This window comes from Rana temporaria, chromosome 1 (assembly GCF_905171775.1).
Source record: "Rana temporaria chromosome 1, aRanTem1.1, whole genome shotgun sequence".
Classification (NCBI taxonomy): domain Eukaryota; kingdom Metazoa; phylum Chordata; class Amphibia; order Anura; family Ranidae; genus Rana; species Rana temporaria.
In genome coordinates, this window is record NC_053489.1 from 363,431,475 (window position 1) to 363,457,497 (window position 26,023).

General features: G+C 44.8%; 1 protein-coding gene across 1 annotated transcript; it reads right to left on the reverse strand.

The window, feature by feature from the left end:
- Nucleotides 1-1,267: 1,267 nt before the first annotated feature.
- LOC120910259 (nicotinamide N-methyltransferase-like) lies at nt 1,268-26,023 on the reverse strand. Its single transcript, XM_040322087.1, has 3 exons — nt 25,806-26,023; nt 15,819-16,026; nt 1,268-1,975 (listed from the first exon to the last, which is right to left on the reverse strand). The coding sequence occupies exons 1-3, from the start codon at nt 25,954-25,956 to the stop codon at nt 1,546-1,548; spliced, it is 789 nt and encodes a 262-aa protein (XP_040178021.1). The 5' UTR covers nt 25,957-26,023; the 3' UTR covers nt 1,268-1,545.

Here is a 26,023-nt window from a genome sequence, read left to right on the forward strand (position 1 = left end):
AACACCCCCCCCTTCAGTGAAATCCCCCCAGGTGCAAACACCCCCCCAGTGAAACCCCCCCAGGTGCAAACTACCCCCTCCCCATTCAGTACCTCAGATCATTGCAGCAACGCCGCCGGTCACGGCACATGGACAGAAGGTCCCCTCGGCCCCTCCCCCTCTGTACACACAAACAGAGAGGAGGGGGAGGCGGCAGCGGCTTCACTCGGCTGTACCTGTGTGCCGAGCACCGCTAACAGACCGTGACTGTGAGAGGAGGGGATAGATGGTGCCACAACCCCCCCTCCTCTTGTACCGCGGCGCTCGGCCTGACACCCCCCAGTGTGCCCCCCCCCTGCCCCCCACATGTCAGCTAAAAAAAAAAAATCCTCAATGTCGGGATGGTGTCACCCCTCTAGCGGGTGTCACCTGGGTGCGGACCGCACCCCCTGCACCCCCTAGCAACGCCTCTGCGTTCCTGTGCGTCGTAATGTCGCAGGGAACGGAGCTCGGCGGCACACAGGCACTGTGTGAATCGAGCGAGGACACAGCTCGATCACACAGCGGAGATCCAGGATCCAGGGACAAGGTAAGTAATTCCCTGCCTGTGGATGCTGCGAGGCGATCCAGAGTCTGGCTCGGGGTTAACGCTTTTGGTTCTGAATATCCACCCCAAGCCAGACTTGGGAATACCGCCAGGGGGGTTAAAAAATTAAAAAAAAGCCCATGGACTGGTTACTGTGTGGAAGTTGGAAAATGCATGTTGCCTGGCTGTGCGGGAATAGGGGAACCCAAAAGTCCAGCGGCCCTCTAAGGGGTAGTGCTATATGTGTATTAAGAAAGGGTTAAATAGCATGTAAGTCAAGGTGTAGAAGCACCCCAAATAAAAGTTCTGGAATCAGAATATTAAGATAGATTTTTAAACCTTTATTAGCTCAAGAATTAATCAAATATGCTAACACATATCTGGCGTCTTAGGATACCTTTTTCGGGACTTCTGTATCTCTGTATGCCCAAAGCTTGTGTATGTAAGCGTTAAAAGTTGGTGTTCAAGTTTTAGAAGCAGGTTTGCGATCTCCATGTCCAGAGGACTACCTCAACACTTTGACCAGTACATACATGGCATGCTGAAATACATGTTTTTGAGTTCTGTTTGCTACCTAAAGACCCATTCACACCATTGTTTTTTATAAGCCCTACACAGGATCACAGTGTGCTGAACTCTATTTGCCATTATAATCTATGAAGCTGTTCATATCAATGTGCTGTCAGAGGGCAGTGCATTATGTTCTGACAAAATCCTGCTTTCCACATCTTTTCTGAGTTTTTGGTAAATACTAAATATGCACATTTCATTATAGTCAATAGCAACACATTGAAAACACACTTAAAATGCACTAAAACACAATAAACATTGCAATAAGAGCATTGGTACATTTCCCAGGAAGAAAAAGCATTCAAAGTTTGCGTAACCTGCATTTTGCCTTGCATTACATTTTAAGCAATAAAATTGCACTTTTTATTTAAATGCATGTGCCCTTTCTAATGCAATATTGTAAACTTGGCCTAAAGCTTCTGTTCCTTGTAAGCTGTGCAAAACACAATCGAATCAAAATCAATCAGATCAGTGACAGCCTGTCTTTCAGAAACCTCAAAATGCGTGATGACAAACCCTTCATTTATGAGCATATTTCTCAAGTAATTTTCATTAAGCTTTACCATATGAAACTTCTCTCCCCCAACAATAAGGAATGTGCTATTTAAAGGTCCATAAATTATCAAGCGCCCACCAGGTTTCAGAAGCTTTGAGATTTTCCTGAAGTTTCTCACATAATCTTCAAGATCTTTGCTGATGCAGTCCAGAGTAGCCCAAGACACCAGGCAGTCAGCTTGTGGTACCTTGATTGGGTCTGTGAGATTTTCTTTGTTGATATCGAATTTTACAACATGTGTAATTGCCTCCCTGAGTTTAATTTCTTTGTGCTCACTTTCGACCCTGGAAGGCAAAACCACATCCTACGTCACATACAACAGTCAACTGATATTCTGTGAGGCATTGATTATATTACTGATATTGTGAGCATTTGGAGTTTTTTTGGGGGAAACTAGAACCTCTCCACTTGCTCTTCCTCTCCTCTGCTTCTCTCCTTTCCCCGTGTCCCCCCTCTTCTCCTCTGCTGTCTTCTTCTTTACTCCCCTGCATATTGGGTGTAGTGTACATGGGGACCAAGGGGTCGGGGCCCACTGTGGACTTACTGCACACATTAGGAGTGTGTTCGGTACTAGGTAGCACCACTTACAGGGCACAGAACAAGGAGTAATATGTGGAGGATGGGCTTTTTAATTTTTTTCCCATAGGTAGTCAGAGTATATCACACAGATAATTAAACATAGGTGCGCTATCTCATGTCAAACTCTGAAATTCCTCAGATGATTGTGAATACTATCAAAACAATAATCTTATGCAGAATATTTCATAATGAACATTGAAGTGTAATTCAATAGTAAAAACAAACACTCTGTCAGAAAATAAAATACAAATAAAATAAGTCTTTCAAACAGAAAATGTGTCCATACATAAGTCCAAAAGGACCCCTTTAAAAAGTCTCCTTTCCTAGTCGAAGCCTGTTATGGGGAAACGCGTATGGCAGAGCCATATTTGTGATGTTATCCCGCACAAGCAGACTGGTGCTGACCGCTGCCATGTTTGTTTTTTCATGCTGACATTAAAGCGGAGGTTCACCCTTAGAGAGCACATTTTCCCCTTAGATTAATGCTCATTTTTCCTAGGGGAATCGGCTAGTTGTTTTAAAATATGATCCGTACTTACCGTTTACGAGATGCATCCTCTCCGTCGCTTCCGGGTATGGGCTGCGGGAATGGGCGTTCCTTCTTGATTGACAGTCTTCCGAGAGGCTTCCGACGGTCGCATCCATCGCGTCACGATTTTCCGAAAGAAGCCGAACGTCGGTGCGCAGGCGCAGTATAGAGCCGCACCGACGTTTGGCTTCTTTCGGCTACGAGTGACGCGATGGATGCGACCGTCGGAAGCCACTCGGAAGACTGTCAATCAAGAAGGAACGCCCGCTCCCGAAGACCCATACCCGGAAGCGACGGAGAAGATGCATCTTGAAAACGGGTAAGTACTGCTCATGTTTTAAAACAAATAGCCGATTCCCCTAGACCAAACGAGCAGGAAGGGGAAAAGAGGAAAAATTAAATAAATGGGTGAACTCCCGCTTTAAGCTGCCTAAATGTAAGTGTATACTTTTTTTAATAAATGGTTTTATAATTGTAATACACTATGAGGCTCTCCTCTTCTTTTCATATATTAGGAGTAACTGCTACCGCATCTCTGGGCATTGGCTGTCATGGAGTTACTATCTTGAATACCAGTGAATCAAACCTCTTCCCCAGCCTGGCTGCTGAGTGCTTTGGAATTTAAACAAGCAAATGTGATCTCTATTAACTGAGATCCACTATGTCTGGTAAGTGACATGTGCATATGGTGAGGGGATTTGTCTGAGCGTGATTTCTGGGTCCTTGGGAGACCCAGACACCATTTGTGGGTATTCGTGACATTTGTACTTAGTGTTCATATGCAATATATTTGCTTGGCTGAACGCGTCTACAATCTCTTAAGAAGGTGGCTTTACCTCTCAAATATGGTGGTTCATACAGAACCTAGGTAACTTTTTGAGTCCTGCTTTCCAATGTCTGAGCATATTGTCTTAACATGCAGATATCATATCTGATGCCTGGCTTTTGTCTCTACCTTATACCAGCAAGGTGTAGTGTCAATAATGTTTTAAAAGATACTTTAAGTCAACCACTGATAATGAAGCCTTGAAAAAGCAGCCTGTGCTGCGAAACATGTTGGTGTTTTCCCTGTGACACGTGTTACACTATGTTCAATACACCTATATTTTCTTTTATATACAGTATGTGGACTTATAGTTGTCCTTAACTTTTGATATGATATATTGTATGTATTAATAGAAAGAAATGTATGCCTTTAAAGAAATGTATACGGTATGTATCTGTGTGATATACTCTAACTATCTATGGGGAAAAAAACGTTTAAAAAGCCCATCCTTCACATTTTGCTCCTTGCTCTTATACCCTGATTCAACAGGCAGAGAGGCAGCAGTGTGCCAGTCAGGGCCGCAGAAAAGGGGGACCATCATCCCTTCTGTAGAAGGCCCGGGCAAACAGGGGGGCCTGGACAGCAGAGGGAATCATTGTGGTCAGATGGAGGGGCAATTACAGAATTACTTCCCCCTGCACCGATCCCCCTCCCTATTCTGCCTGCTTCTGATCCCCCTCTGTGCCCCCTGTCACTGTGCTGCCCAACCACGGTACTACTGGCTTACCTGTCTCTTAAAAAAATAACAAATTGTAAAATAAAATACATTTTAACATTCTTTAAACAATTATATAAAAAAAAAAGTTTAAAGATTTTTAAAAACTATTTAAAAAAGGGCTAATTCACACAGGTTCTCTGTTCTGTTTGCGTCCGCTAATAATGATTTTAGTGTATTTGTGAAAATATTGTTTTGATATATTTGGGGGGGGGGGGGGGCTGTCGGGTAGGCTGTATGGGGCCCTGTGATTTCTAACAGCCGCCCTGGTATCAGTTACTGTAATGCTTTCTGTGTTCTGCCACCTGGCACTAGAATAACCTCTATCCAGCGCTCAAACATCTGCTAGCAGTTGGAGGCAGGTACAGACAGCTCTGTGCCCTTGTCTTCACCTCCTCTCCTCTCGTCCTCTTCTGTCCTTGCCTATTCTCTGTTCCCCTCACTACATGCTCTTTTCCGGTCCCCTTTTTTTCAGTTTTATCCCTTCTCCTCCCCCTCTTCCTCTCCACCTTTTTTGCTGGGAATCACATGTCACAAAAAAAGATTCTCCTAGCCTTATTACAATGGATGTTGGCAAAGTATTAAAGAGGAGCTCCAGGCTGCTTCAGAAAAAAGTAAAAGTCAGCAGCTACAAATACTGTAGCTGATGCCTTTTTTTTTTTTTGACAAGGAGAATGATTACAAACATTTTTGTCAAAGAGGGTATACAATCTTGGTGAAGAGTACCATAATCATTTCTGCAGGGAAAGAAAAAGAAAAGAAGAGATGTGAAAGTTTAAGGAAAGGAGGTTGACTAGGGGTGAGTAGGAGAAGAAAAAGAGAAGAAGAAGGGAGAGAGATCCTTTGTGAAATTTGAGGGGAAAGGAGAGACCGAATAGGACTGACCGAAAGTGTTTTTACCCTTCGGTGACTCCAAGTGAAAACCTGAACAAAATAGTGAGAGTTACCATAGTAAAAGAAAACTATTTACATGTGAATCAGTTAGTTGTATTGGACCTAATATATAGCCTCCCTATGTAAATTGCAAGAATTTGTGGAGTGAGAGAGTTCCAAGAGGTGGGACTCTGGAGAAGGGAAGGAGTGTTTACCGTTGGTGGGGATTGTTGATTAAACTGAGACCCCTTTCGGTAAACAAGAAGGAAGATGAATTTTAATTGAGTTTTTTCCTGAAGATGTCAGACAACATTTGATAAATGACTACCATCTTTTCCTAAATTTGTTATCGGACCAATTTTGATGGATTATGGCATCCAATTTTTTATCAACATAACAGGGATATGAGATGTTTTATCATTTCAGACACTGTAGGTGGTGTGGGAGATATCCAATGGTTGAAAATGTTCCTGCAAGCTATAAGTAGCGTTAGGAGGATCCATTGAAGATTTTCTTGGGGTAATATGCTATAGGTACTTGGGGATTCATTTTTTGTGGGTGGGTATCCAAACAAAAGGAGCATAGGGTCTTTTTTCAAGTTGGCAATTAGATACTTCTTGTATAAACTCGAGAATTGTGGACCAGTAGGTGTCAATCCGAGGGCACAGCCATAGACGATGCAGTAAGGATGATTTATGGAATGAACACCAAGGACAGGAGGGTCCTGTGGTGAAGAGGTGTTTCGTTGAGAATGGGTAGTAGGCTCTGTGCATCAGTTTGAATTGAGTTTCCCTCCAGGATTTGTTCGGTATGATGTTAGTGGTGATCCTGTAACCTGTTAGGATGTTGTCTATGTTGGCTTGGCCTGGCAGGTCCGCTAGCCAGGATTTTATTGAGGTGATGTGTATGGGTTTAGTAAATTTCCTGTTAAGAGGGTGATAAATGTCCGTGATAGAGTATCGGTGTTCGGGTAGCAGCTTATCCAAGAAAGAGGATTTGAACCTGATGTTCTTCTTAAGGCAGGTTTTGCTGATGAAATACGAGTATCGTGAAAGTGATAGCTGGGTAGGTTGAATTCTTCTGCAATGAGGTGAAAGGGTCTGAGGACACCATTTTTAACATTGTATAAAGAATAAGCTTTAGTTAGGCCCTTATCCCTTTATTTGGAGAAGGGTTCGTACTGGAGACCAAGGAGGAACATGGGATTCCCTTGGATTGGGAGGAACTTGGAGACGAATTTAATGGACGAGCCATATATGATTCCATACCCTAGTTGGAGTATCTTAACGAATGTAATATCCAATCAATACCTGTTCTCAGTAGACACGTATACTCTAATGTTTGAAAGGCTGGCCCCCCCCTCATTCTTTGGGAGAAAAAGTTTAATTAAAGCTATTCTCGGTTTGCACTTTTTCCAAAGAAAATTTGTAATTGCCTTATGTAAGGACTGTAAATTCTTGTGTTTTAGTAATAGAGGTAGAGTTTGCAGGGGGTATAAGAGGCAAGCAAAGCTCACCATTTTAAAAAGAGCGCATCTCCCAAAGAGTGATAGTGGAAGGTTGGTCCAGGCCTCCAGTTCGCCTACCATTTTTTAAATCAGGGGAGGGTAGTTAAGATATTAGAGAGAGGATGGTTCCTTCCCAATTTTTATGCCCAAATAGGTCATGTGTTTTTCGTTTATGTGGAAAGGGGAGGAGGGCATTCAAGAGCTTGTTCTACTTGTGCCTAGGGGAAGAATTTCGCTCTTGTCAAAGTTTATTTTCAGGCCAGTGCATTTTGCGAAAGGAGTTGAAAGTAGATTGTATGATGAGTATATCTTTTTGGGGGGGAAGTCGTGAAGATCAAAATGTCATCTGCTAAGAGGGCAACATGCAAATCATCTTGCCCAAATGGGATTCCTTGAATGGAGGCTGTGGCGCTTAGGAATCGTAAAAGGGGTTCAATGGCTAGATTAAATAGCAGGGGGAAGAGGGGGCAGCCTTACCTTGTTCCTTTGTGCAGCCGTATCGGGTTAGATTGCGATCCTGCAGCTATTACCGTGGCTGATGGGACAGAGTATAGGTTGTGTATGAAATGATATAAGTACCTCGAAATCCCCAACTTTTGCATCACTAAGGATAGCCAATGAAAACTGACGTTATCAAAGGCCTTTTCGGGATCTAATGTAATGATTGCTACATCTTCTAGGGGGTGTTGTTTTGCATATTCTAGGGTGGCTAGAACTTTTCTCAGGTTGGATGAGGCTGATCTACCCTTGGTGAACCCAGACTGTGCATGGTGGACAAGAGATGGCATAATATTAGCTAATCGGGAGGCTATTATCTTAGAGAGTATCTTGGCGTCTATGTTTAGCAATGAGATTGGGCTATATGACCCTGGGTTCTTTGGATCTTTACCTTTTTTGGCAATTAGTTTTATGATGGCTTGATGAACTGTTGGGAGGTAGGGGCCCCCATCCCATATAGAATTATAGACTGCTGGTAAAGAGCGGGTGATTGTCTCTTTTAGAATTTTATAAAATTCGGCTGTGTACCCGTCAGGGCCTGGAGCTTTTCCATTTGATAGACCACTAATGGAAAACAAGATTTCCTCTTCAGTGATTGGGGAGTTTAAGGTTTTTAGGAAGTCTGGGTTAATCCGAGGGAGGGGCGTCGAGTCTAACCATTTGGCCACTTTGGTAGAATCTATTGATTTTTGGGCATAGAGGTTTGTGTAGAATGATTCTAATGTTTTAATAATTTCCTAGGAAGATATGGAGACTGAACCATCAGGATTGTGTAAGGCGGTGATATGAGAGGGCTGATATGTACCTTTGGTTAGTCTGACCAGCCTTGTTTCCATGTTTGTAATAGTGGAGTTGAGTGTGCGTCATTTTCATGTGTAGGGATGAGCCGAACACCCCCCCGTTCGGTTTGCACCAGAACCTTCAATCGGACCGAACGTTCGCGAACATTGACGTCAATGGGACTCGAATGTTCGAATTCAAAAGTGCTAATTTTAAAGCCTAATATGCAAGTTATTGTCGGAAAACGGGTTTTAGAACCCGGGTCTTGCCCCAGGGAACATGTATCAATGGAAAAAAAAGTTTTAAAAACGGAGCAGTGATTTTAATGATGCTTAAAGTGAAAGAAAAAAAAATGTAAAATTCCTTTAAATATCGTACCTGCTGGGTGTCTATAGTATGCCTGTGAGGTTCCCTGTGTTTAGAACTGTCCCTGCACAAAATGAGATTACTATAAGAAAAAAGTCATTTAAAACTGCTTGCAGCTTTAATGTAATGTCTGGTCCCTGCAATATAGATGAAAATCATTGATAAAAATAGCATGGGTTTCCCCCCACTCCCCCCAGGTCATTACAAGCCCCTTTGGCCCTATATACTTTGAACAGCATTATACAGGCGGTGCAAACAAGACAGGCACTGTAGGTTTGTTGTTAAGTAGAATCTGTTTGCAATTTTGAACTGGTACTCTTTTAAAGTGTAGCTCCAGCCATAAAATCTATTTTTAAGCTTTTCTGAAAACATAGAGATGGGTTATCACCCCTGTAAACATTTGTTTTGCTGTCTGTGTGCATCTGTTCAGAAGATTGCAATTCACTTTATGTCCCAATGACAAATGATTTTTTGAAAATTTGTTTCATGTGGGGAACAAAAAAGAAAAGGAAAGGGGAATATATAGAAGTACATAGTCCAATATACAAAATGTACATACAGATTTTGTACTAGTACATTAACTATCACAATTATTAACTTACAGTAGTTAAAATGCACTGACTGTAGTTCAAGGAGAAAAAAATAAAAAATACCCGGGGTGGTGGTCTGGCTCGCTGTTAACAAATATATAAATACTGAATACTAATTTTCTATATCTTAGTTCGGGGACAACAAAAGACTGGTCAAAGTCAGTGGGGAAAAGATGTTTTACCCAAGGTTGCCAAATCTTATGAAAATTATTAATTTTATTGTTATCAATGGCTGACATCTTTGCATGGATAAGTGATCTATTCATCCTGTGTTTGGCTTCCGCTACAATTAAAGTTTTTGTTTTCCATGCTTTAGCAATGGTCTGCTTGGCTGCAGTGCTAAGGTGAATTAACAGTTGAAATTGAGTATTTGTGAGCGTTGCAGGTTTTAGGTTTTCAAAGTGCTGTAGCTGGGTCTGGAGAAATATTTTTAGATGCCATATGAAAAATACCTGACCAGAATTTCTTGACGACCGGACATTGCCACCATATGTGGAAGTGAGTACCAGGTGCGTCACAGCCTCTAAAACAATTTGGTGAATATGCAGGAGCAAATTTTGCTATTGTAGCTGGTACTAGGTACCAACGTGTCAAAACCTTATCATTTGTTTCCACAGTAAAGCAGTTAGGACAGGAGTTCTTAGTGGATAACCATATATCCATATGTCATCTAATATTATGTTCATGTCTTGCGTCCATTTAGTCGCATACAAAGGTAATGAATCATTTGAGTTTTCATTTATTAGGCGATACAGAATTGAGATTAGACCTCTGACATGTGGGTTGCTAATGCAAATCCGTTCAATTTGGGAGAGTTGAGTTAGTGAAGAGCCAGTATTGAGTAGCGGTTCATAGAAATTTTTAATTTGTAAGTATCTGAATAATTCAGACCTCGGAAGCCCGAATGATTCACATAGTATAGGAAAGGTGTGGATATTAGAATTAGATACTAGGGGCCAGATTCACAAAGGACTTACGACGGTGTATCTCCATGTACGACGTCGTAAGTCCGAAAGTTCGCCGTCGTATCTATGCGACTGATTCATAGAATCAGATACACCTCAAGATACGACCGACGTAAGTCTCCTATGCTGTCGTATCTTGGGTGCATATTTACGCTGGCCGCTAGGGGCGCTTCCGTATATTTCCGCGTTGAATATGCAAATGAGCTATGCCGATTCACGAACGTACTTGCGCCCGGCGTATTAAAATACGCTGTTTACGTAAGGCGTATGACCGGCGTAACTTTACCCCTCATAAAGCAGGGGTAAGTCATGTTAAGGTATGGATGTCGGAAACGTCGGAACAGCGTCGTATTTTACGTCGTTTACGTAAGTCGTACGTGAATGGGGATGAGCGTAGGTTACGTTCACGACGACTAAGCATTGAGCCGGCGTGTGCTCCAACATGTGAATAAGAGGGACAGGCTCACTGATGCATGCACTGTCACTGCTCACCACCCTCGTGGCCTCCTCAAATAGTGACAGGACAGTGCATGCATCCCTGATCATGGCCCACTGGCCTGGGAAAAAAAAAATCCTCTGACCCAGTTCTGCTGCCATATTGGCACAGATACTCATTGATGGCCCTCTGCTGCGTGTGCAGCCGCTGCAGCATGGCCAACGTAGAGTTCCACCTGGTGGGCATGTCACAGATTAGGCGGTTTTTGGGCAGGTTGTATTCCCTTTGGAGGTCTGCCAGCCGAGCACTGGCATTATATGACCGTCGGAAATGCACACAGACTTTCCTGGCCTGCTTCAGGACATCCTGTAAGCCTGGCTACCTGCCCAATAACCGCTGCACCACTAAATTAAGGACATGAGCAAAACAGGGCACATGGGTCAGTTGTCCCTGTCGCAGGGCGGAGAGGAGGTTGATGCCATTGTCGCAAACCACCATCCCTGGCTTAAGCTGGCGAGGCGTCAACCACCTCTGAGCCTACCCCTGCAGAGCTGAGAGAACCTCTGCCCCAGTGTGGCTCCTGTCCCCCAAGCACACCAGCTCAAGCACCGCATGGCATCTCTTTGCCTGCGTACCTGCAAAGCCCCTTGAACGCCTACGGAGCACCGCTGGTTCCGTGGACACATCAGCACAGGAAGAGGCCACAGAGCAAGAAGAAGGGGGTGGAGGAGAGAGGTGTGTCACAACCAGTAGTAGCATTTTGGAGGCGTGGTGGCGGAACAACCTCCAACACTACTGTACCCTGTCCTGCATCCTTCCCAGCTGCCAACAGAGTCACCCAATGCGCCATGAAAGATAGGTAACGTCCCTGTCCATGCCTGCTGGACCATGAGTCAGCAGTAATATGCACCTTACCACTGACCGCCCTGTCCAGCGAGGCATGGACATTGCCTTCCACATGGTGGTAGAGAGCCAGAATCGCCTTCCGTGAGAAAAAGTGGCGTTTGGGAACTTGCCACTGAGGTACCGCACATTCCACAAACTCATGAAAGTGGGGAGAATCTATCAACTGAAAAGGCAGCAGTTGAAGTGCTAGCAATTTAGCTAAGCTAGCATTCAACCGCTGGGCATGTGGATGGCTGGGAGAGAACTTCAAACTGCAGAGGACACGGGCAGTACACACCAAGTAGCTTTAGGTGCAAACTGCAGAGGACAAAGGCAGTACACACACTACGTAGCTTTAGGTGCAAACTGCAGAGAACAAAGGCAGTACACGCACTACGTAGCTTTAGGTGCAAACTGCAGAGGACACGGGCAGTACACACCAAGTAGCTTTAGGTGCAAACTGCAGAGGACAAAGGCAGTACACACACTACGTAGCTTTAGGTGCAAACTGCAGAGGACACGGGCAGTACACACCAAGTAGCTTTAGGTGCAAACTGCAGAGGACACGGGCAGTACACACCAAGTAGCTTTAGGTGCAAACTGCAGAGGACAAAGGCAGTACACACACTACGTAGCTTTAGGTGCAAACTGCAGAGGACACGAGCAGTACACACCAAGTAGCTTTAGGTGCATACTGCAGAGGACAAAGGCAGCACACACACTACGTAGTTTTAGGTGCAAACTGCAGAGGACACGTGCAGTACACACCAAGTAGCTTTAAAGGCAAACTACAGAGGACACGGGCAGTACACACCAAATAGCTTTAGGTGCAAACTACAGAGGACACGGGTAGTACACCCCAAGTAGCTTTAGGTGCAAACTGCAGAGGACAAAGGCAGTACACACACTACGTAGCTTAAGGTGCAAACTGCAGAGGACACGGGCAGTACACACCAAGTAGCTTTAGGTACAAACTACAGAGGACACGGGCAGTACACACCAAGTAGCTTTAGGTGCAAACTACAGAGGACACGGGCAGTACACACCAAGTAGCTTTAGGTTCAAACTGCAGAGGACAAAGGCAGTACACACACTACGTAGCTTTAGGTGCAAACTACAGAGGACACGGGCAGTACACACCAAGTAGCTTTAGGTGCAAACTGCAGAGGACAAAGGCAGTACACACACTATGTAGCTTTAGGTGCAAACTACAGAGGACACGGGCAGTACACACCAAGTAGCTTTAGGTGCAAACTGCAGAGGACAAAGGCAGTACACACACTACGTAGCTTTAGGTGCAAACTACAGAGAACACGGGCAGTACACACCAAGTAGCTTTAGGTGCAAACTACAGAGGACAAAGGCAGTACACACACCACATAGCTTTATGGTGCACACTGCAGAGGACACAGGCAATACACCATGTGAGAATACTGCAGCTAGCACAATCACCTGCCTGCCAGTAAATTAGTTATAGCTGATCTAGCTAAACTATACAGTGTATAAATAAATGTACAACACCTGGGATGCATATATATCCTCTACACACTGTAACTTTAACTGACTAGCCTGCCTGCTCTATCTACCTAGGAAGAATGACACTCTCTCTCTCTCTGTCTCAAACCACCGCCGCAACACACTACACAAGGCCGACCTGCAAGCGGGCTTTTATAGTGTGGGGCGTGTACTAAACCCCCTGAGCCATAATTGCCCAAAGTTTTTTGCGCGCTGTGATTGGCCAAGCATGTGGGTCATAGTGCATGCTTGGCCAATCATCAGCCAGCAATGCACTGCGATGCAGCAGTGTATTGTGGGCCATGATGCGCCACTCGAATTTGGAGCGAACATGGGTTCGACTCGAACACGAAGCTCATCCCTATTCATGTGTTCTATATTATTTGCCCAGGTATCAAAGAGGTCCTATTTGCTATTCTCTGGGGTATTCTGCACGTTTAGTCATGACTGGGCAGTTCGTATTTTATCGCTGATATTTAGATAATGTTTTTGGGTGGAATTTTTATAGGCCTAAACAAAGGATAAGATCCTTCCTCCTGTAGCAGTGCAATGGCTGATTGTAATCTTTTTAGATGTCTGAGGATCTTCATTCTTTTTGCAGGGGAACACAGCCCCTTAACATTCCATGGTGTTATTCGTAGAGTAGTCATGGGTTCAGGTGGGGGGGGGGGGGGAGATGTATGGGGTTGTGTTGTAGTTTACCTGTATCGTATGATTGATGGTCAAATTTGGGCAAAGTAGTAGTTGGAAAAGTAGTTCAAGTTTATGGTTTTGTGGCTGGAGGAACCATCCCTTCTTAGGAGAGTTGGGCATATAGGAGAGAAGAAGAGGAAATAAAGAGGATAAATTAAACCTGAGATACATAACATTTTGTGACTTCACTTTTTTCCGCATTCCTATTCACCACCGGTTGAACCGATAGCCAGAAGGTCAGAGAGAGATATGATTGAATCTGAGCGCCCCTCCACTGACAGAGCAGAAGATTAGGGAGGGACCTAGGCTTATGTATTCCCTTATTGGGTTGAACAAGTGGTGAAGGAGCAAAATACCCCTCCTGAGGAAAAAATATAATCATAATAAAAAAAAATACATGGTGAGGTTTGTTGGCGGAAACCATAACTAAGAACATAACATACATTGCTTGGAAAAAAACCTGAAATGTTTCCAATACATCACCTAGGAAAGAAGAAAAGTGAAGAAAATATATATTAAAAAAATCTCAACTGACAAGTAATGTATAGTAGCTCTAGGAGCATATTTTGTTCCTCTGCCCTAGAGGCTATAGGTTCCTGGATATCAGGAGCTCAAAAAGGATAGATGCCTGCACATCGATGTGCGTTTACAGCCTGCTTAAGAGAGGTTTCAGCGATGGTCAGGCTGATCATTAGCAGAGGTGGTCTTTAGACTTTTTGGTGGGTCTTTCCTAGGGCTCAGTTGCTCTCTAGGCCCAGATTTCACTTTATCTGCGTAGGTTTCAGATGGGGCATGCTTGAGTGATAATGAGCGCAGAAAAGCGGTCGCCTTTTACGGAGATTGAAAGGTAAGCTGTAACCCATCCAGGGCATGAAGGCGGAGAATTGCAGGGTAGGCTAGGATGAAGCGAACGTTTCTCTTGTAAAGCTCTGCGCATACGGGTTGGAATTCCTTGTGCTTGCAGGATACCTCCTCCGAATAGTCCGTGAAGATGAGTAGCTTGTTGCGCTCTATCACCACGGATCGTGTTTTCCGAAAGCTCTGCAGAATGTCTGTGCAGTCCCCATAGTTGAGATACTTCGCTATGATAGGTCTCAGTTGCTTGCGGTCATAAGTCAGGCCCCCGATTCAATGAGCCCTTTCCATGGTGCAGCGGCGGTTTATACAGAGGACTTCTGGAAGGGCTGAGGTGCAGAGATCTATGAGTGATCCATGTTTGTAGGATTCAGGGAGGCCTATAAGTCTCAGATTGTTCCTACTGGAATGATTTTCCAGGTCCTCCATACGATCGTGCAGATGTTGCTGTGCTTTGGAATATTTCTCCATGGCTGCACTCATATTGTATTGGTCATCTTCTATTGAAGATATACGCTGTTCGGCTTTTGACAGGCTGTGTGAGTGTTCGCCCAGTTCTTTTATCAGTTGTATTATGCCTGCTAACACCGCTTTATCTACTGTGGCTGTAATGATGGGGGAGAGCAGCGCTGCTACTGCCTGGGCAATCTTGTCAGAGGAGCTATGTGTCACCTGTCACCCCGACCCACTATCATCCATGTCCTCATAGTGAGTCTCTTGTCTCTTGTGTGTCCTGCAGCAGGAGATCGTTCTGTAGGAATGCCGATGAGCATGCTGCGGCGGCCATCTTGGGATGCCCTGGCGCTCCTGAGGGAGAAGGAGAAGTGTCCCTCGAGTGAGAAACAGAGGGGGATCACGCCTGTGTGAGGTACCGCTCCATTCACGACACTGCTGGGAGGTTGTGCGGGTGTTTTCTGGTTGGGGGAGAGTTCGCCCCGGAGGTTTAATATGCTGATTCCTCTGTGGGCTGAGTGGAGCCACCGGTCTCCATGTCTCTTACACGCGGCGCCGGAACCAGAAGTTCTGATGTTTTTTAATATTAGGGCACTTACTTGTCCAGGCAGCCAGCGATGTCCTCAACCGAGCTGATTACTCAATCGGCTATTGGGTTCTGGCATCGCCATCTTGACTAACTACTGGGAAACCCCTACTGCGCATGTGCGAAGCGTGCTACGCTTTGTGAATGAGCGAAGGAGGGTGGCCCTATCAAAACCAGGTACTCGCTCCCCCCTCCCCCAAAAAGGTGCCAAATCTGGCAGTGGAGGGGAAGGGGAAGCAGACAAGCAGAGCTACCCTTTTTTTGTGGAGTTCTGCTTTAAGGCATTCGGAGAGAAAAAAAGTTTTATTCCCTTGAAATAAAACTTACTAATTAATCTGATTTACAAATCTTCTCACAAGCTGAAGAGGCTAATAAAATAAAAAACTGATATAATGTCTGTTCCCCCTCTTCACAATACTGGCTCATCACACCAGGCATTCAGCCCGACTCTGACAAGACACTGGCAGATACTTCACCTATTTCCTTCCATCTCTGTAGCAAGTGTTGAGGAGTGCGACCAATCAAACGCTCCGGTTCGGCTGTCAGTCCATTTTTTCACTTCTACAATGCAGTGATCAGAAGGCTTGAGAAGGATGATATCTCTGAAATATTCCAGCGCTGCATAGAGATGTTGAATGAAGGGACCAATGGTGATGTCAATTAACACATCTCCTTTAAACTCACCTGCAGAAAAAGATTCAAAACAACTTTCAAGGAGAACTGTGATACGGTCTCTATACACATGTATTTCAATTCAGAACACAACTGTGTTTCACCTACAGCTAAATTGCTAGCTAGCATGACACACTATCCCGCCTACAGTAATTGTATATACATATTGTTCACACACATGATATAACATAATATAAACATCAACTATAACATGCTCTGAAAATTATGCAGCCCTATCAGTATAAGCAATGTAAGGAATTGGAATATACAGTATTTAAAGGGCCAGTTCATTAAAACAAACGATAGTTATTTAGTTATTGGTCGGTGCTGGAGTTACACCACCTGCAAGTTTCTTCCGTCTCTTCTGGATTCTGTTGATGAGATCTCTATGCTGAAGTCCTAGGTGTGTACACCTGGTGTGCCCATTATTATAGGCTCTCACTGTCCCTGCAAGTAGTCCTGGGTCTGCTCACCTGTTATGCATGATATGAGACGTTACCGCTATTCCTGCATTGAGTTCATGTGTGGATATACCTGCTGTGTCCATTATGAGGGGGTCCCACTATCCCTTACAGTGTTATTTGTTTTATTTATTAGTATTATTATACAGGATTTATATAGCGCCAACAGTGTGTGCAGCACTTTACAACATGGGGGTAGACAGTACAGTTACAATACAATTCAATACAGGAGGGATCAGAGGGCCCTGCTCGTTAGAGCTTACAGTCTAGAAGGGAGGGTCAAGTGGAACAAAAGGTAACAGCTGTCAGGGATGATCAGATGGGGAAAATTAAATTAAAGTTGTTAGGCGTGGGTAGGATAGGCTTCTCTGAATAGAAGGGTTTTCAGGGATCGTCTAAAAGCTAATAGAGTAGGAGATAGACAAACAGATTGGGGTAAGGAGTTCCATGGGATTGGAGAGGCTTTGGAAAAGTCCTGGAGTCGAGCATGGGAGGAGGTGATGAGGGAGCTAGAGAGCAGTAGGTCTTGAGAAGAATGAAGAGAACGATTAGGTTGGTATTTTGAGACTAGGTCAGTGGTGTAGCGGGGGGCAGAGTTGTGGATGGCTTTGTAAGTAGTTGTTAGTACTTTAAATTTAATTTGCTGGGTGAGTGGAAGCCAGTGGGGGGATTGACAGAGAGGAGAGAAGACACAGAGCAATCGGTAAGGTGGATGAGTCTGGCAGCAGCATTCATGATGGATTGAAGGATAGACTAGAACAAGCGAAGAGTACAGTCACAGATACCAAAGGCGTGGAGTTTATTGAGGAGGAGGCGGTAGCCAACCGTATCAAAGGCAGCAGAGAGGTCCAGGAGTAGGAGTAAAGAATAGTGTCCATTGGTTTTGGCTGTTAGTAGATCGTTTGTTAGTTTTAGGAGAGCAGTTGTCAGCAAGGTGGTCACTCAGTCAGTTGTAGACTAAACGATCAAGGAGTTTTGATAAAAAGGGGAGCAAGGAGATGGGGCATAGGTTGGCAGGATTGGATGGGCCAGTGAGGGCTGTTTAAGTATGGGGCTGACAAATGCATGTTTTTAGAGAGTTGGGGAAGATGCCATAAGAGAGGGAGAGATTGAAGATGTGGGTCAGAGAGTGTAGAATAGAGTCAGAGGGTGAACGTAGCATTTGTGAGGGAACAGGGTCCAGGGTAGATATGTGCATTCCCGTTCATACGAATGTTATTTTCGTACGAAAATGTTCATTTTCGTACCCGCAGAATAATGTGTACATACGAAAAAATTAAAGCACCAAAATACGAAAACGACGGGATTACGAATGAGCCGTATAACGAACAACCGCAAATACGAACGAACGATCTGACGAAAATACGACAAAACGAAAACGGCAAAAGAACGAAAATTACATCTATAACAAAAGATTTGCATTCTGTATCCTGTTTGAATCCCCTCTCTGCTCGTATCCTCAGCCGTATGTTCACACGACATCCACAACAAAAGATTTGCATTCTGTATCCTGTTTGAATCCCCTCTCTGCTCGTATCCTCAGCCGTATGTTCACACGACATCCACAACAAAAGATTTGCACTCTGTATCTTGTTTGAATCCCTTCTCTGTTTGCACCCTCAGTCGTATGTTCACACGACATCCACAACAAAAGACCCGCACCCTGTATTTTGAATTCCTTTTTTCTGTTCGTATTTTGGATTCAACAGAATGCAAATCTTTTGCCACAGATGTCACACGAACACACGACCGAAAACACCAAAAGAAAAAGGACCCAAAATACAGAATGCAAATCTTTTGTTATAGATGCAATTTTCGTTTTTTTGAATGGGCAGTGAGTGTAGTTAGTTAGTGAAGCACCTTCTCTTTTGTGCTGAGTAGTACAGTAAAGCCAAATAAACTTTTCTGTGGATTTTCATCTGAAGGGAGATCAGTTGGCCAGACTTTTGAACCCAAAAATGGTTTTCTGATGGAGTTTAAAAACAAACAAATTTTCTGAGAACGAACGGAAAACGAAAGTTTTTATGTTTGTTGTTAAAAAAGTCTGACCAAGTGTATGGGGCTTAACAATCGTTAATATGGATGAGCCGTGTGTTGAAAGTGCCGCGAATCCCGCGATATATTTACGAAAGTACAAAATGATGAAAATCCTTTTTCTGTTCGTATCTTCAGTCGCATGCCCACATGACATCCACAACAAATTGTCATAGATGTCACACGAACACACGACCGAAAACACGAACAGAAAAAGGAATCCAAAACACAGAATGCAAATCATTGACGAAAATTCACGAAAATTATTGTCTAACAAGTAACGAACATGAATTAAACAGAATAATGAACCATCCCGCATGTACGAAAATAAAACGGTAACGAAAATACGAAACGATCGGAATACGAAAAAATCTCGTTGTACGAAAAACGAACGGGAACGAACAGGAAAACGGGCGTCTTACGAAAAACGAACAGAAACGAACCTACGGAACGATACGAAACAGAACAAAAAAAAAGATTTTTTTTTCTGTGCACATGTCTAGTCCAGGGGGCAGGTGGGCGTTAGCAAGTAGTTTAGCAACCTCTTCTTTAGTGGTGGGGTTGAAAGAGGGAAGTAGTGATTGTACCTGTGGGCATGAAGTGTAAAGCATGGAGGGTATCTGAACAGTAGAGATCTCCTCGCGAATTGTATCAATCTTCTGTTTGAAGTGATTGGCAATCTCCTGGGCAGTGAGTGAGTTGGTGGGTGGAGGCAGTGGAGGACGAAGTAGAGAGTTAAAGGTAGAGAAGAGTTGACGGGGATGGGATGATAAGGTGTTAATGAGAGAGATAAAGTAGGTCTGCTAGGCGGTGAGGAGGCAGGAATTGTATTTTTGGAGGGCAGATTTATACTGGCTGAAATCTTCATCTTACATCATAGGCGCTCAAGAGCACAGCTGTGTTTTTTCAGACTTCTAATGTCATTTGTTTGCCAGGGTTTAAGGGGGCCTGATTCTGTGTGGTGTAGTGAGGGGGGGCAGTGTGTCTAGTGAGGCTAGAAGTGAAGTGTTGTAGACAGAAGTGGCTAGGTTGGTGCAGGACAGGGGTGCGATTTTGTCATAGAGGTGGTCGATAGCAGAGTAGAGAAGAGAAGGGTTGAGATGGCGTAGGTTTCTACAGGTAACCATTAGGCAGTTGGAGGGAGAGGAGGTGGAGGAAAGGGAGAGAGTGAAACTAATAAGGTAGTGATAAGATAGAGTGTAAGGATAGTTGCAGTGGTTGCACAGAGTGCATACGAGGGAGAAAATAAGATTGAGGGTATTGCCTTCAGAGTGATTAGGAGCATGTATCCATTGCTGCAGGTCAAAGGAGGAGGTTAGACTGAGAAGTTTGAAAGTAGCAGGAATGTTAGTATTATTAGGGATGTTGAAGTCCCCGAGAATGATAGTGGGGATTTCATAGGAGAGAAAGTAAGGTAGCCAGGCAGAGAAGTCATCAAGAGAGGTTGATACTGGTCCAGGGGGCCGATAGATCATAGCTATCCTTAGAGAAACTTGGGAGAAAAGATGAATGCAGTGTGCCTCAAATGAGGAGAGTGACAGAGAGGGAGGTGGGTGGAGCACCTGAAAGGTGCTATGTGGGGCTAAAAAGATTCCAACCCCCCCCTCCTTTGCGTCCACTGGGTCTGGGGGAGTGAGTCCAAAGAAGACCACCATGGGATAGGGCAGGAGAGGACGCAGTGTCGGATTCATGAAGCCAGGTTTCGGTAATGGCGAGTAGATTAAATGAGGTAGCGATAAAGAGGTCATGGAGATGTGAGTTTGTTACAGACAGAGCAGGCATTCCAAAGGGCACAAGAGAAAGGGAGTCTGGTCTTGGAAAGAAGAGAAATTGGGACTAGATTGTGTGCATTGCGGCTGCAGCCAGAAGGTGTAGGGTAATGGGTGCGTTGAGTACAGTTAAATGAAGGAGGCCCAGGGTTTGGGGATACATCACCAGAGCTTAGGAGAAGCAGAAAGGTAAGGGAGGTAATTTGGGAGTGTGATTTATATGAAAGGACATGTCCCAGTGTCCTGGGGTTGTTTTTGTGCATGTGGATTTAGAATTAGCAGGAGTTGGTAAGTGCAGTAATAAGGAGAGGACAGAAGTGAGGTTGATATATATGTTGCGCCTGGTTACTTTCCAGAACCGGTGCCAGTGTAAATTTAGAGTGGGTCAGAGAGTTAAGTAACTCTGACCATGTTAATTGGTTCAAATTTGAAGCCTCTGTCTCAGCTTTGGCTGGCTGTGGGCTCATTCTGTCATTTCTGGGGTGCTGATCACACCCCAGGTCGACAGGTGGCAGCAGTGGAGTCAAGGATTTGGATACTTTTCTCAGCAGCCTATCAGGAGGGGTTTCCTCGCTGTGCATGCTGGGAAGGAGTATTTATGAGGCAAACGCCATTGGCCTGGGTCTTCTTGCTGTGTGACGCCCACCTTCAGGGTAGCCATACCACGGCACCCCGGCAAAATGGCCTTCCGGGCCAGGGGGTGTGCGTGCCACGCGGTGTTCCTGGTTCCGGGCCTATGTTGGTCCAGAACATCTGAGCTACGGCTGGGGCCCATTGATCGACTAGGTTCCTAATCTAAAGAGGTCCCAAGCGTTAGTCCTGCTAGAGGAAGCTGTTTGGTGGAAAGTCTGCCAGAGGAGTTCCAAGAGAGGCTGGCGTTCCAAGAGTGTTTAGACCATCCACCGGGGATCAAGGTAACCGAGTGCTGAGAGGCTGGACGTCGGTCGCCTATCAGAGGATCGTGCAACATGTCTGTGCCCCCGACTCCGTTTGAGAGATTGAGGCCTCCGATGTCTATGGTAGGAGTCAATCTGATGTCTGCTGTCACCTGAGCTTCCCTGACTGATACAGGGATCCGATTGGGGACGCAGGGGCGGTTCGTGCTGCTTACCAGTGGCAGCGTGGAGGTCCTTGGCTTGTCTGGTCCCCGATGTGAGGAATTAGCTCTCAGGATCCTGCCTTATGCTTGGTGCAAGAAATGTGGCAAGTATTTGTTTCGGGTGGAGCAACCGATGGAGTCTCCCTGCGAATACCAGGTTAATTGGATCACCGGTGACCGGTGAAGAGGTTGTTCCTTGGCCTGCACCTGATACTACTGCTGATTCTGCGACTACTACTACTGCTACGATCACTATGTCATCGGCTGCCGCTCCGATTGTGTCCCCCGAAGTAAGTGACTGTGAGGCTAAAGAAAGTGTGCCTGCTGTTAAGGTGGATGCTGCCACCGAGACTGTGTGTATGGCGGTGGTCCCTGCTTGGCTCACTTCTGAAAAAATGGGCCCCGTAATGGTCTCCCATGGCTGAGGTCGAGGCCTTCCTATGTGCGGACATGAAAAGGACTCCAGGGGGAGTGTTGCCCCTGTCGAGGCCAGAATCAAGGACAAGGTCAGTGCATCTGTTGTGGAACATGCCTGTTTGCCTGCGGAAGAGTATAACAGTTCTGAGATTGACTCTTCCTCTGATGTGGGCGATGATCAATGGTTTAAGCCGGAGCAGCCCGAGCTACAATGGGGCAGAAGTTCCCGTGCTTCAAAACCGCGCGAGTCTAAGGGACGTTCCCGGGATACCGCGCCACGGGCGGATATCCCGCAGTTAAACAGGAACAACCATTTTTCTATTTTGTTTTTATTTATTTTTTCTCCTGATCCACATTTGGCTGTGATGTGACGAACTTCGGGGGGAGAGAATAATATGTTAGCTAGTTTAAATTAGGTTCCTGTGGGCTTCATCAACAAATTAAAACAAGAGAAAGTTTTCTCCTGATTTGTTCTACTTTTGAGTATTGACTGTGCTGCACTTGCTATATCGGGACACTGCCGTTAGAGGGCAGTGTTCTGCAACTTCTGACAAAGAACATTTCTCTTCTCAGGCCTTTATAGTTGGAGAAAGGTTCCAGCACTTAGTTTTATAGATGTCTCTTTGGGAGGAAGGAGACTTCGCCTTGGTTGGCAAAGGTGCAGCTTCATTCACCCTTAGTGATTGTAGAAAATGTAAATGGTTTCTGTGTGTATTTTTCTATTTTTGTTTTGCAGGTTGTTGATCATCTATCAAGACTGTCGGAGAATGGGGCAGACTAGATAGACAGGCATTTTAATGTCAAAATGTACCACTGTGAATATTTTAAAAATGTTTTATATATATATTTTTTTTATGTTTTATATTTTTATATTCTTCTTTATCCCTTTTCTTCACTTTACTGTCAAGCAGATTGAGGTAAGGTGTTTAAAACTGAACACCATTTTCATGCAGACACTGGGGACAGTGTCTATTCAAGTGGGGGGAGTGTGTAGCGCCTAGTTACTTTCCAGAACCGGTGCTAGTGTAAATTTAGTCCGGAACATCTGAGCTACGGCTGGGGCCCAGTGATCGACTGGTTCCCTAATCTAAAGAGGTCTCAAGCATTAGTCTTGCTAGAGGAAGCTGTTCGGTGGAAAGTCTGCCTGAGGAATGCCAAGAGAGGCTGGCGTTCCAAGAGTGTTTCGACCATCCACCGGGGATCAAGGTAACCGGGTGCTGAGAGGCTGGACATCGGTCGCCTATCAGTCGGTAACCTGACTACAATTACCTGAAGGAGATCCAGGTGTCAAGTCTGCTAAGGAGGATTGTCTCAGTTGTTTCAACCATAGGGAGTGTCTGTGGCAGAGACTTTTCTCCAAGTTCCATGTCTTCGGAAGCAGGACTGTTTCCCTATTACTTACACCTGAATCTGCTATTTCCATTTCTACCAAATCTCTACTCTTCACCAAGTTTTATTGTTTTTACCCGGTTGGGTAATAAAGAGCACAGAAAAAGACACCTGTTGTGTAGACATTCCATTACTGCAACTCTCATCAAATACCCCTATACAGCAGAGGAACATGAGGTAACATGCCTCCCAAAACAAACCAGCAGCTCCTTCGGGGGTAAGTGCTACATATATATAGCCAGATTCAGTAAGACGGGTGCATCTTTAGTTCGGCGTAGCGCATCCCATTTGCACTACGCCGACATAACATAGTGAGGCAAGTACTGTATTCACAAAGCACTTGCCTCCTAAGTTACGTCGGCGTAGCGCAAATGGCCCGACGTAACCCCGCCTAATTCAAATTAGGCAGGTAGGGGCGTGCTCCATGTAAATTACCCGTGACCATATGTAAATGAGGGCCGTTGGTACGGCGCATGCGCACGCATGCTCAGAATCACGTCGCAAATACTCCTTGCTTTCAGCGTGAACGTAACCTACGCCCAGCCCCATTCACGTACGCTTACGCAAACAACGTAAAATATGACGGCTGTTCTATCGTCTATACCTTGCATGGGCTGCGCCATCTTTTTGGTGGTTTATCTTTACGCCGGAAAAGCGCCTTACGTAAACAGCGCATCGGGCGCAAGTTTGTTCGTAAATAGGCGTATTTTGCTCATTTGCATATTCTAGGCGTAAATCCACGTACACACCCCTAGCGGCCAGCGTAAATATGCAGCTAAGATACGACGGCGTAGGAGACTTACGCCGGTTGTATCTTAGCAACATTTAAGCATATCTCAGTTTGAGAATACGCTTAAAGATACAACAGTGCAGATACGGACTTACGACGGCGTATCTACTGATACGACGTCGTAAGTCTTACTGAATCTGGCTAATTAGGTGTGGGGTGGAGGAGAGGTGTGCAGTAGAGTTAGTTTAATGATAGAGGACACAGCTGTCAGAAGTAGTGGTAGACAGTACATTTTAAAAGGGGGGAGGAAGAGCGTAAGGTGTAAACAAGGTAACCTGTAGCCTGTGTCGTATTTTTCAAGGTGCTTTCTTGTGTTCCCCCTCGCTTAATGCATTCGCAGAGTCAGAAGTGCTCCCGCTTATAGAAATACCCCCACTTGGCGAAAGAACCCCATCTGCAAACTTGCCATCCCTTGACAAATGTGCCTTTCCCAAGAGTTGCTTAGTTATATACTGCTAGGAATGGGGGCTGTGTTCTAATTACTAATCAGGGAGTTAATAAAAAATGGCTGGCTATGCAGAGCAAAATTCTCACTTAAAGCGGAGTGGAACCCTCCCCCCCTCCGGTGTCACATTTGACACCTTTCAGGGGGGAGACAGGTATTTGCACCCACTTCCGGCCACACAGTCTCGGGCAGACTGCGGGCATGACGTCACCTCCCGTCCCCCCCCCCGTTGTGTTCTGGGAACACTTGGCTCCCAGTACACAGCGGTAGCCAGTCGGCAGGCATAGCGCGACTCGCGCATGCGCCGTAGGGAACCGGGCAGTGAAGCCGGAGCGCTTCACTTCCTGGTTCCCTCACCGAGGATGGGGGGGGCAGCAGAGTGACGAGCGACAGCGCTGGACTCCGGACTAGACTCCGGGACAGGTAAGTGTCCTAATATTAAAAGTCAGCAGCTGCAGTATTTGTAGCTGCTGGCTTTTAATATTTTTTTTTCAGCGGAGCTCCGCTTTACGAAACAGACTTACAAGCGGACAGCTAATAGAGATAAGAAAAGGCCATAATTTAAAGGTAAGGCATAGGGAGGAAATGAAAACAAAAGCAATGCATGTGGACAGTCCACAGATGGTTAAGCAAAGGAGCACACCAGAGTTAAAAAGGCATAAGGAAAACTCTTTTCAAGCTGTCTTGCATACACACTGTCTGACCAAATTCTGTCTGACCACGTCCAAAACGCGGTGACGTAAAACACTACGACAAGCCGAGAAAAATAAAGTTCAATGCTCCAGAGCATGCGTCGACTTGATTCTGAGCATGCGTGGCTTTTTTCTTCGTCAGAGTTCCACACAGACGATCGGAATTTCTGACAGGATTTTTTTCCAGCGGAAAAAAATAAAACATGTTCTATTTCTAAACTCCGATGGAAAAAAGTCAGATGGGGTCCACACACGGTCGGAATATCCGATGAAGAAATTCCGTCTGACTTTTTTCATCTGAAATTCAGATTGTGTGTACAAGGCATAATTGTTGGAGTATTCATCACACATAAGAAGCCAGGGATTTAGTCAGACAAGCAGGTTCTGCCTATAGCTGGGTTGATTGGCCTTTTAATACATTTGGGTATATGAAGTCTAATAATCTTCAGTCTCCTCATGGATATTCTTATATTCTAACAACAAGATAAAATATCAATAGGTTTTCCTAAAGAGTGGATCAGCAACAATTCTGCTTAGTCTTTACCTGTTTTTTCTAAATAAGGTTCATTCATCCTCTGTTTCCATCATTTCTTCACCTGCACAAGATCCTTCGGCAAATCAATAGTTCATGCTTCATTTCTCCTAATATATACTTCCTGTACAAAAATGTATTATTCAAAATAAGCTTTACCTACCTGAGGAAAATACATCGTGAAATTTCTTTATAGGATACTTCAAACACTCAAAGATAAAGGCCATTTCTGGTTTACTAGAACCGAATGAGTCTAGAAAACTCCGGGAGTGGAAGCCATGTATGTGGTAGAACTTATGAGGGACTGGATCCATCTTTTAATATTGTTATCTCCACTACAGCAATCTTCCAGTGTGTCTTCTATCTTCTGATGTGTGTGAT

What these genes read in the sequence shown, in the direction of transcription:
- LOC120910259 (XM_040322087.1), bottom strand. Translation starts at nt 25,956, where the DNA reads ATGGATCCAGTCCCTCATAAGTTCTACCACATACATGGCTTCCACTCC. An exon ending in TCACGATGTATTTTCCTCAG is followed by an intron (nt 16,027 to 25,805) that starts GTAGGTAAAGCT and finishes CTTTTTCTGCAG; the next exon opens with GTGAGTTTAAAGGAGATGTG. An exon ending in ACAGAGATGGAAGGAAATAG is followed by an intron (nt 1,976 to 15,818) that starts GTGAAGTATCTG and finishes TTTGCCTTCCAG; the next exon opens with GGTCGAAAGTGAGCACAAAG.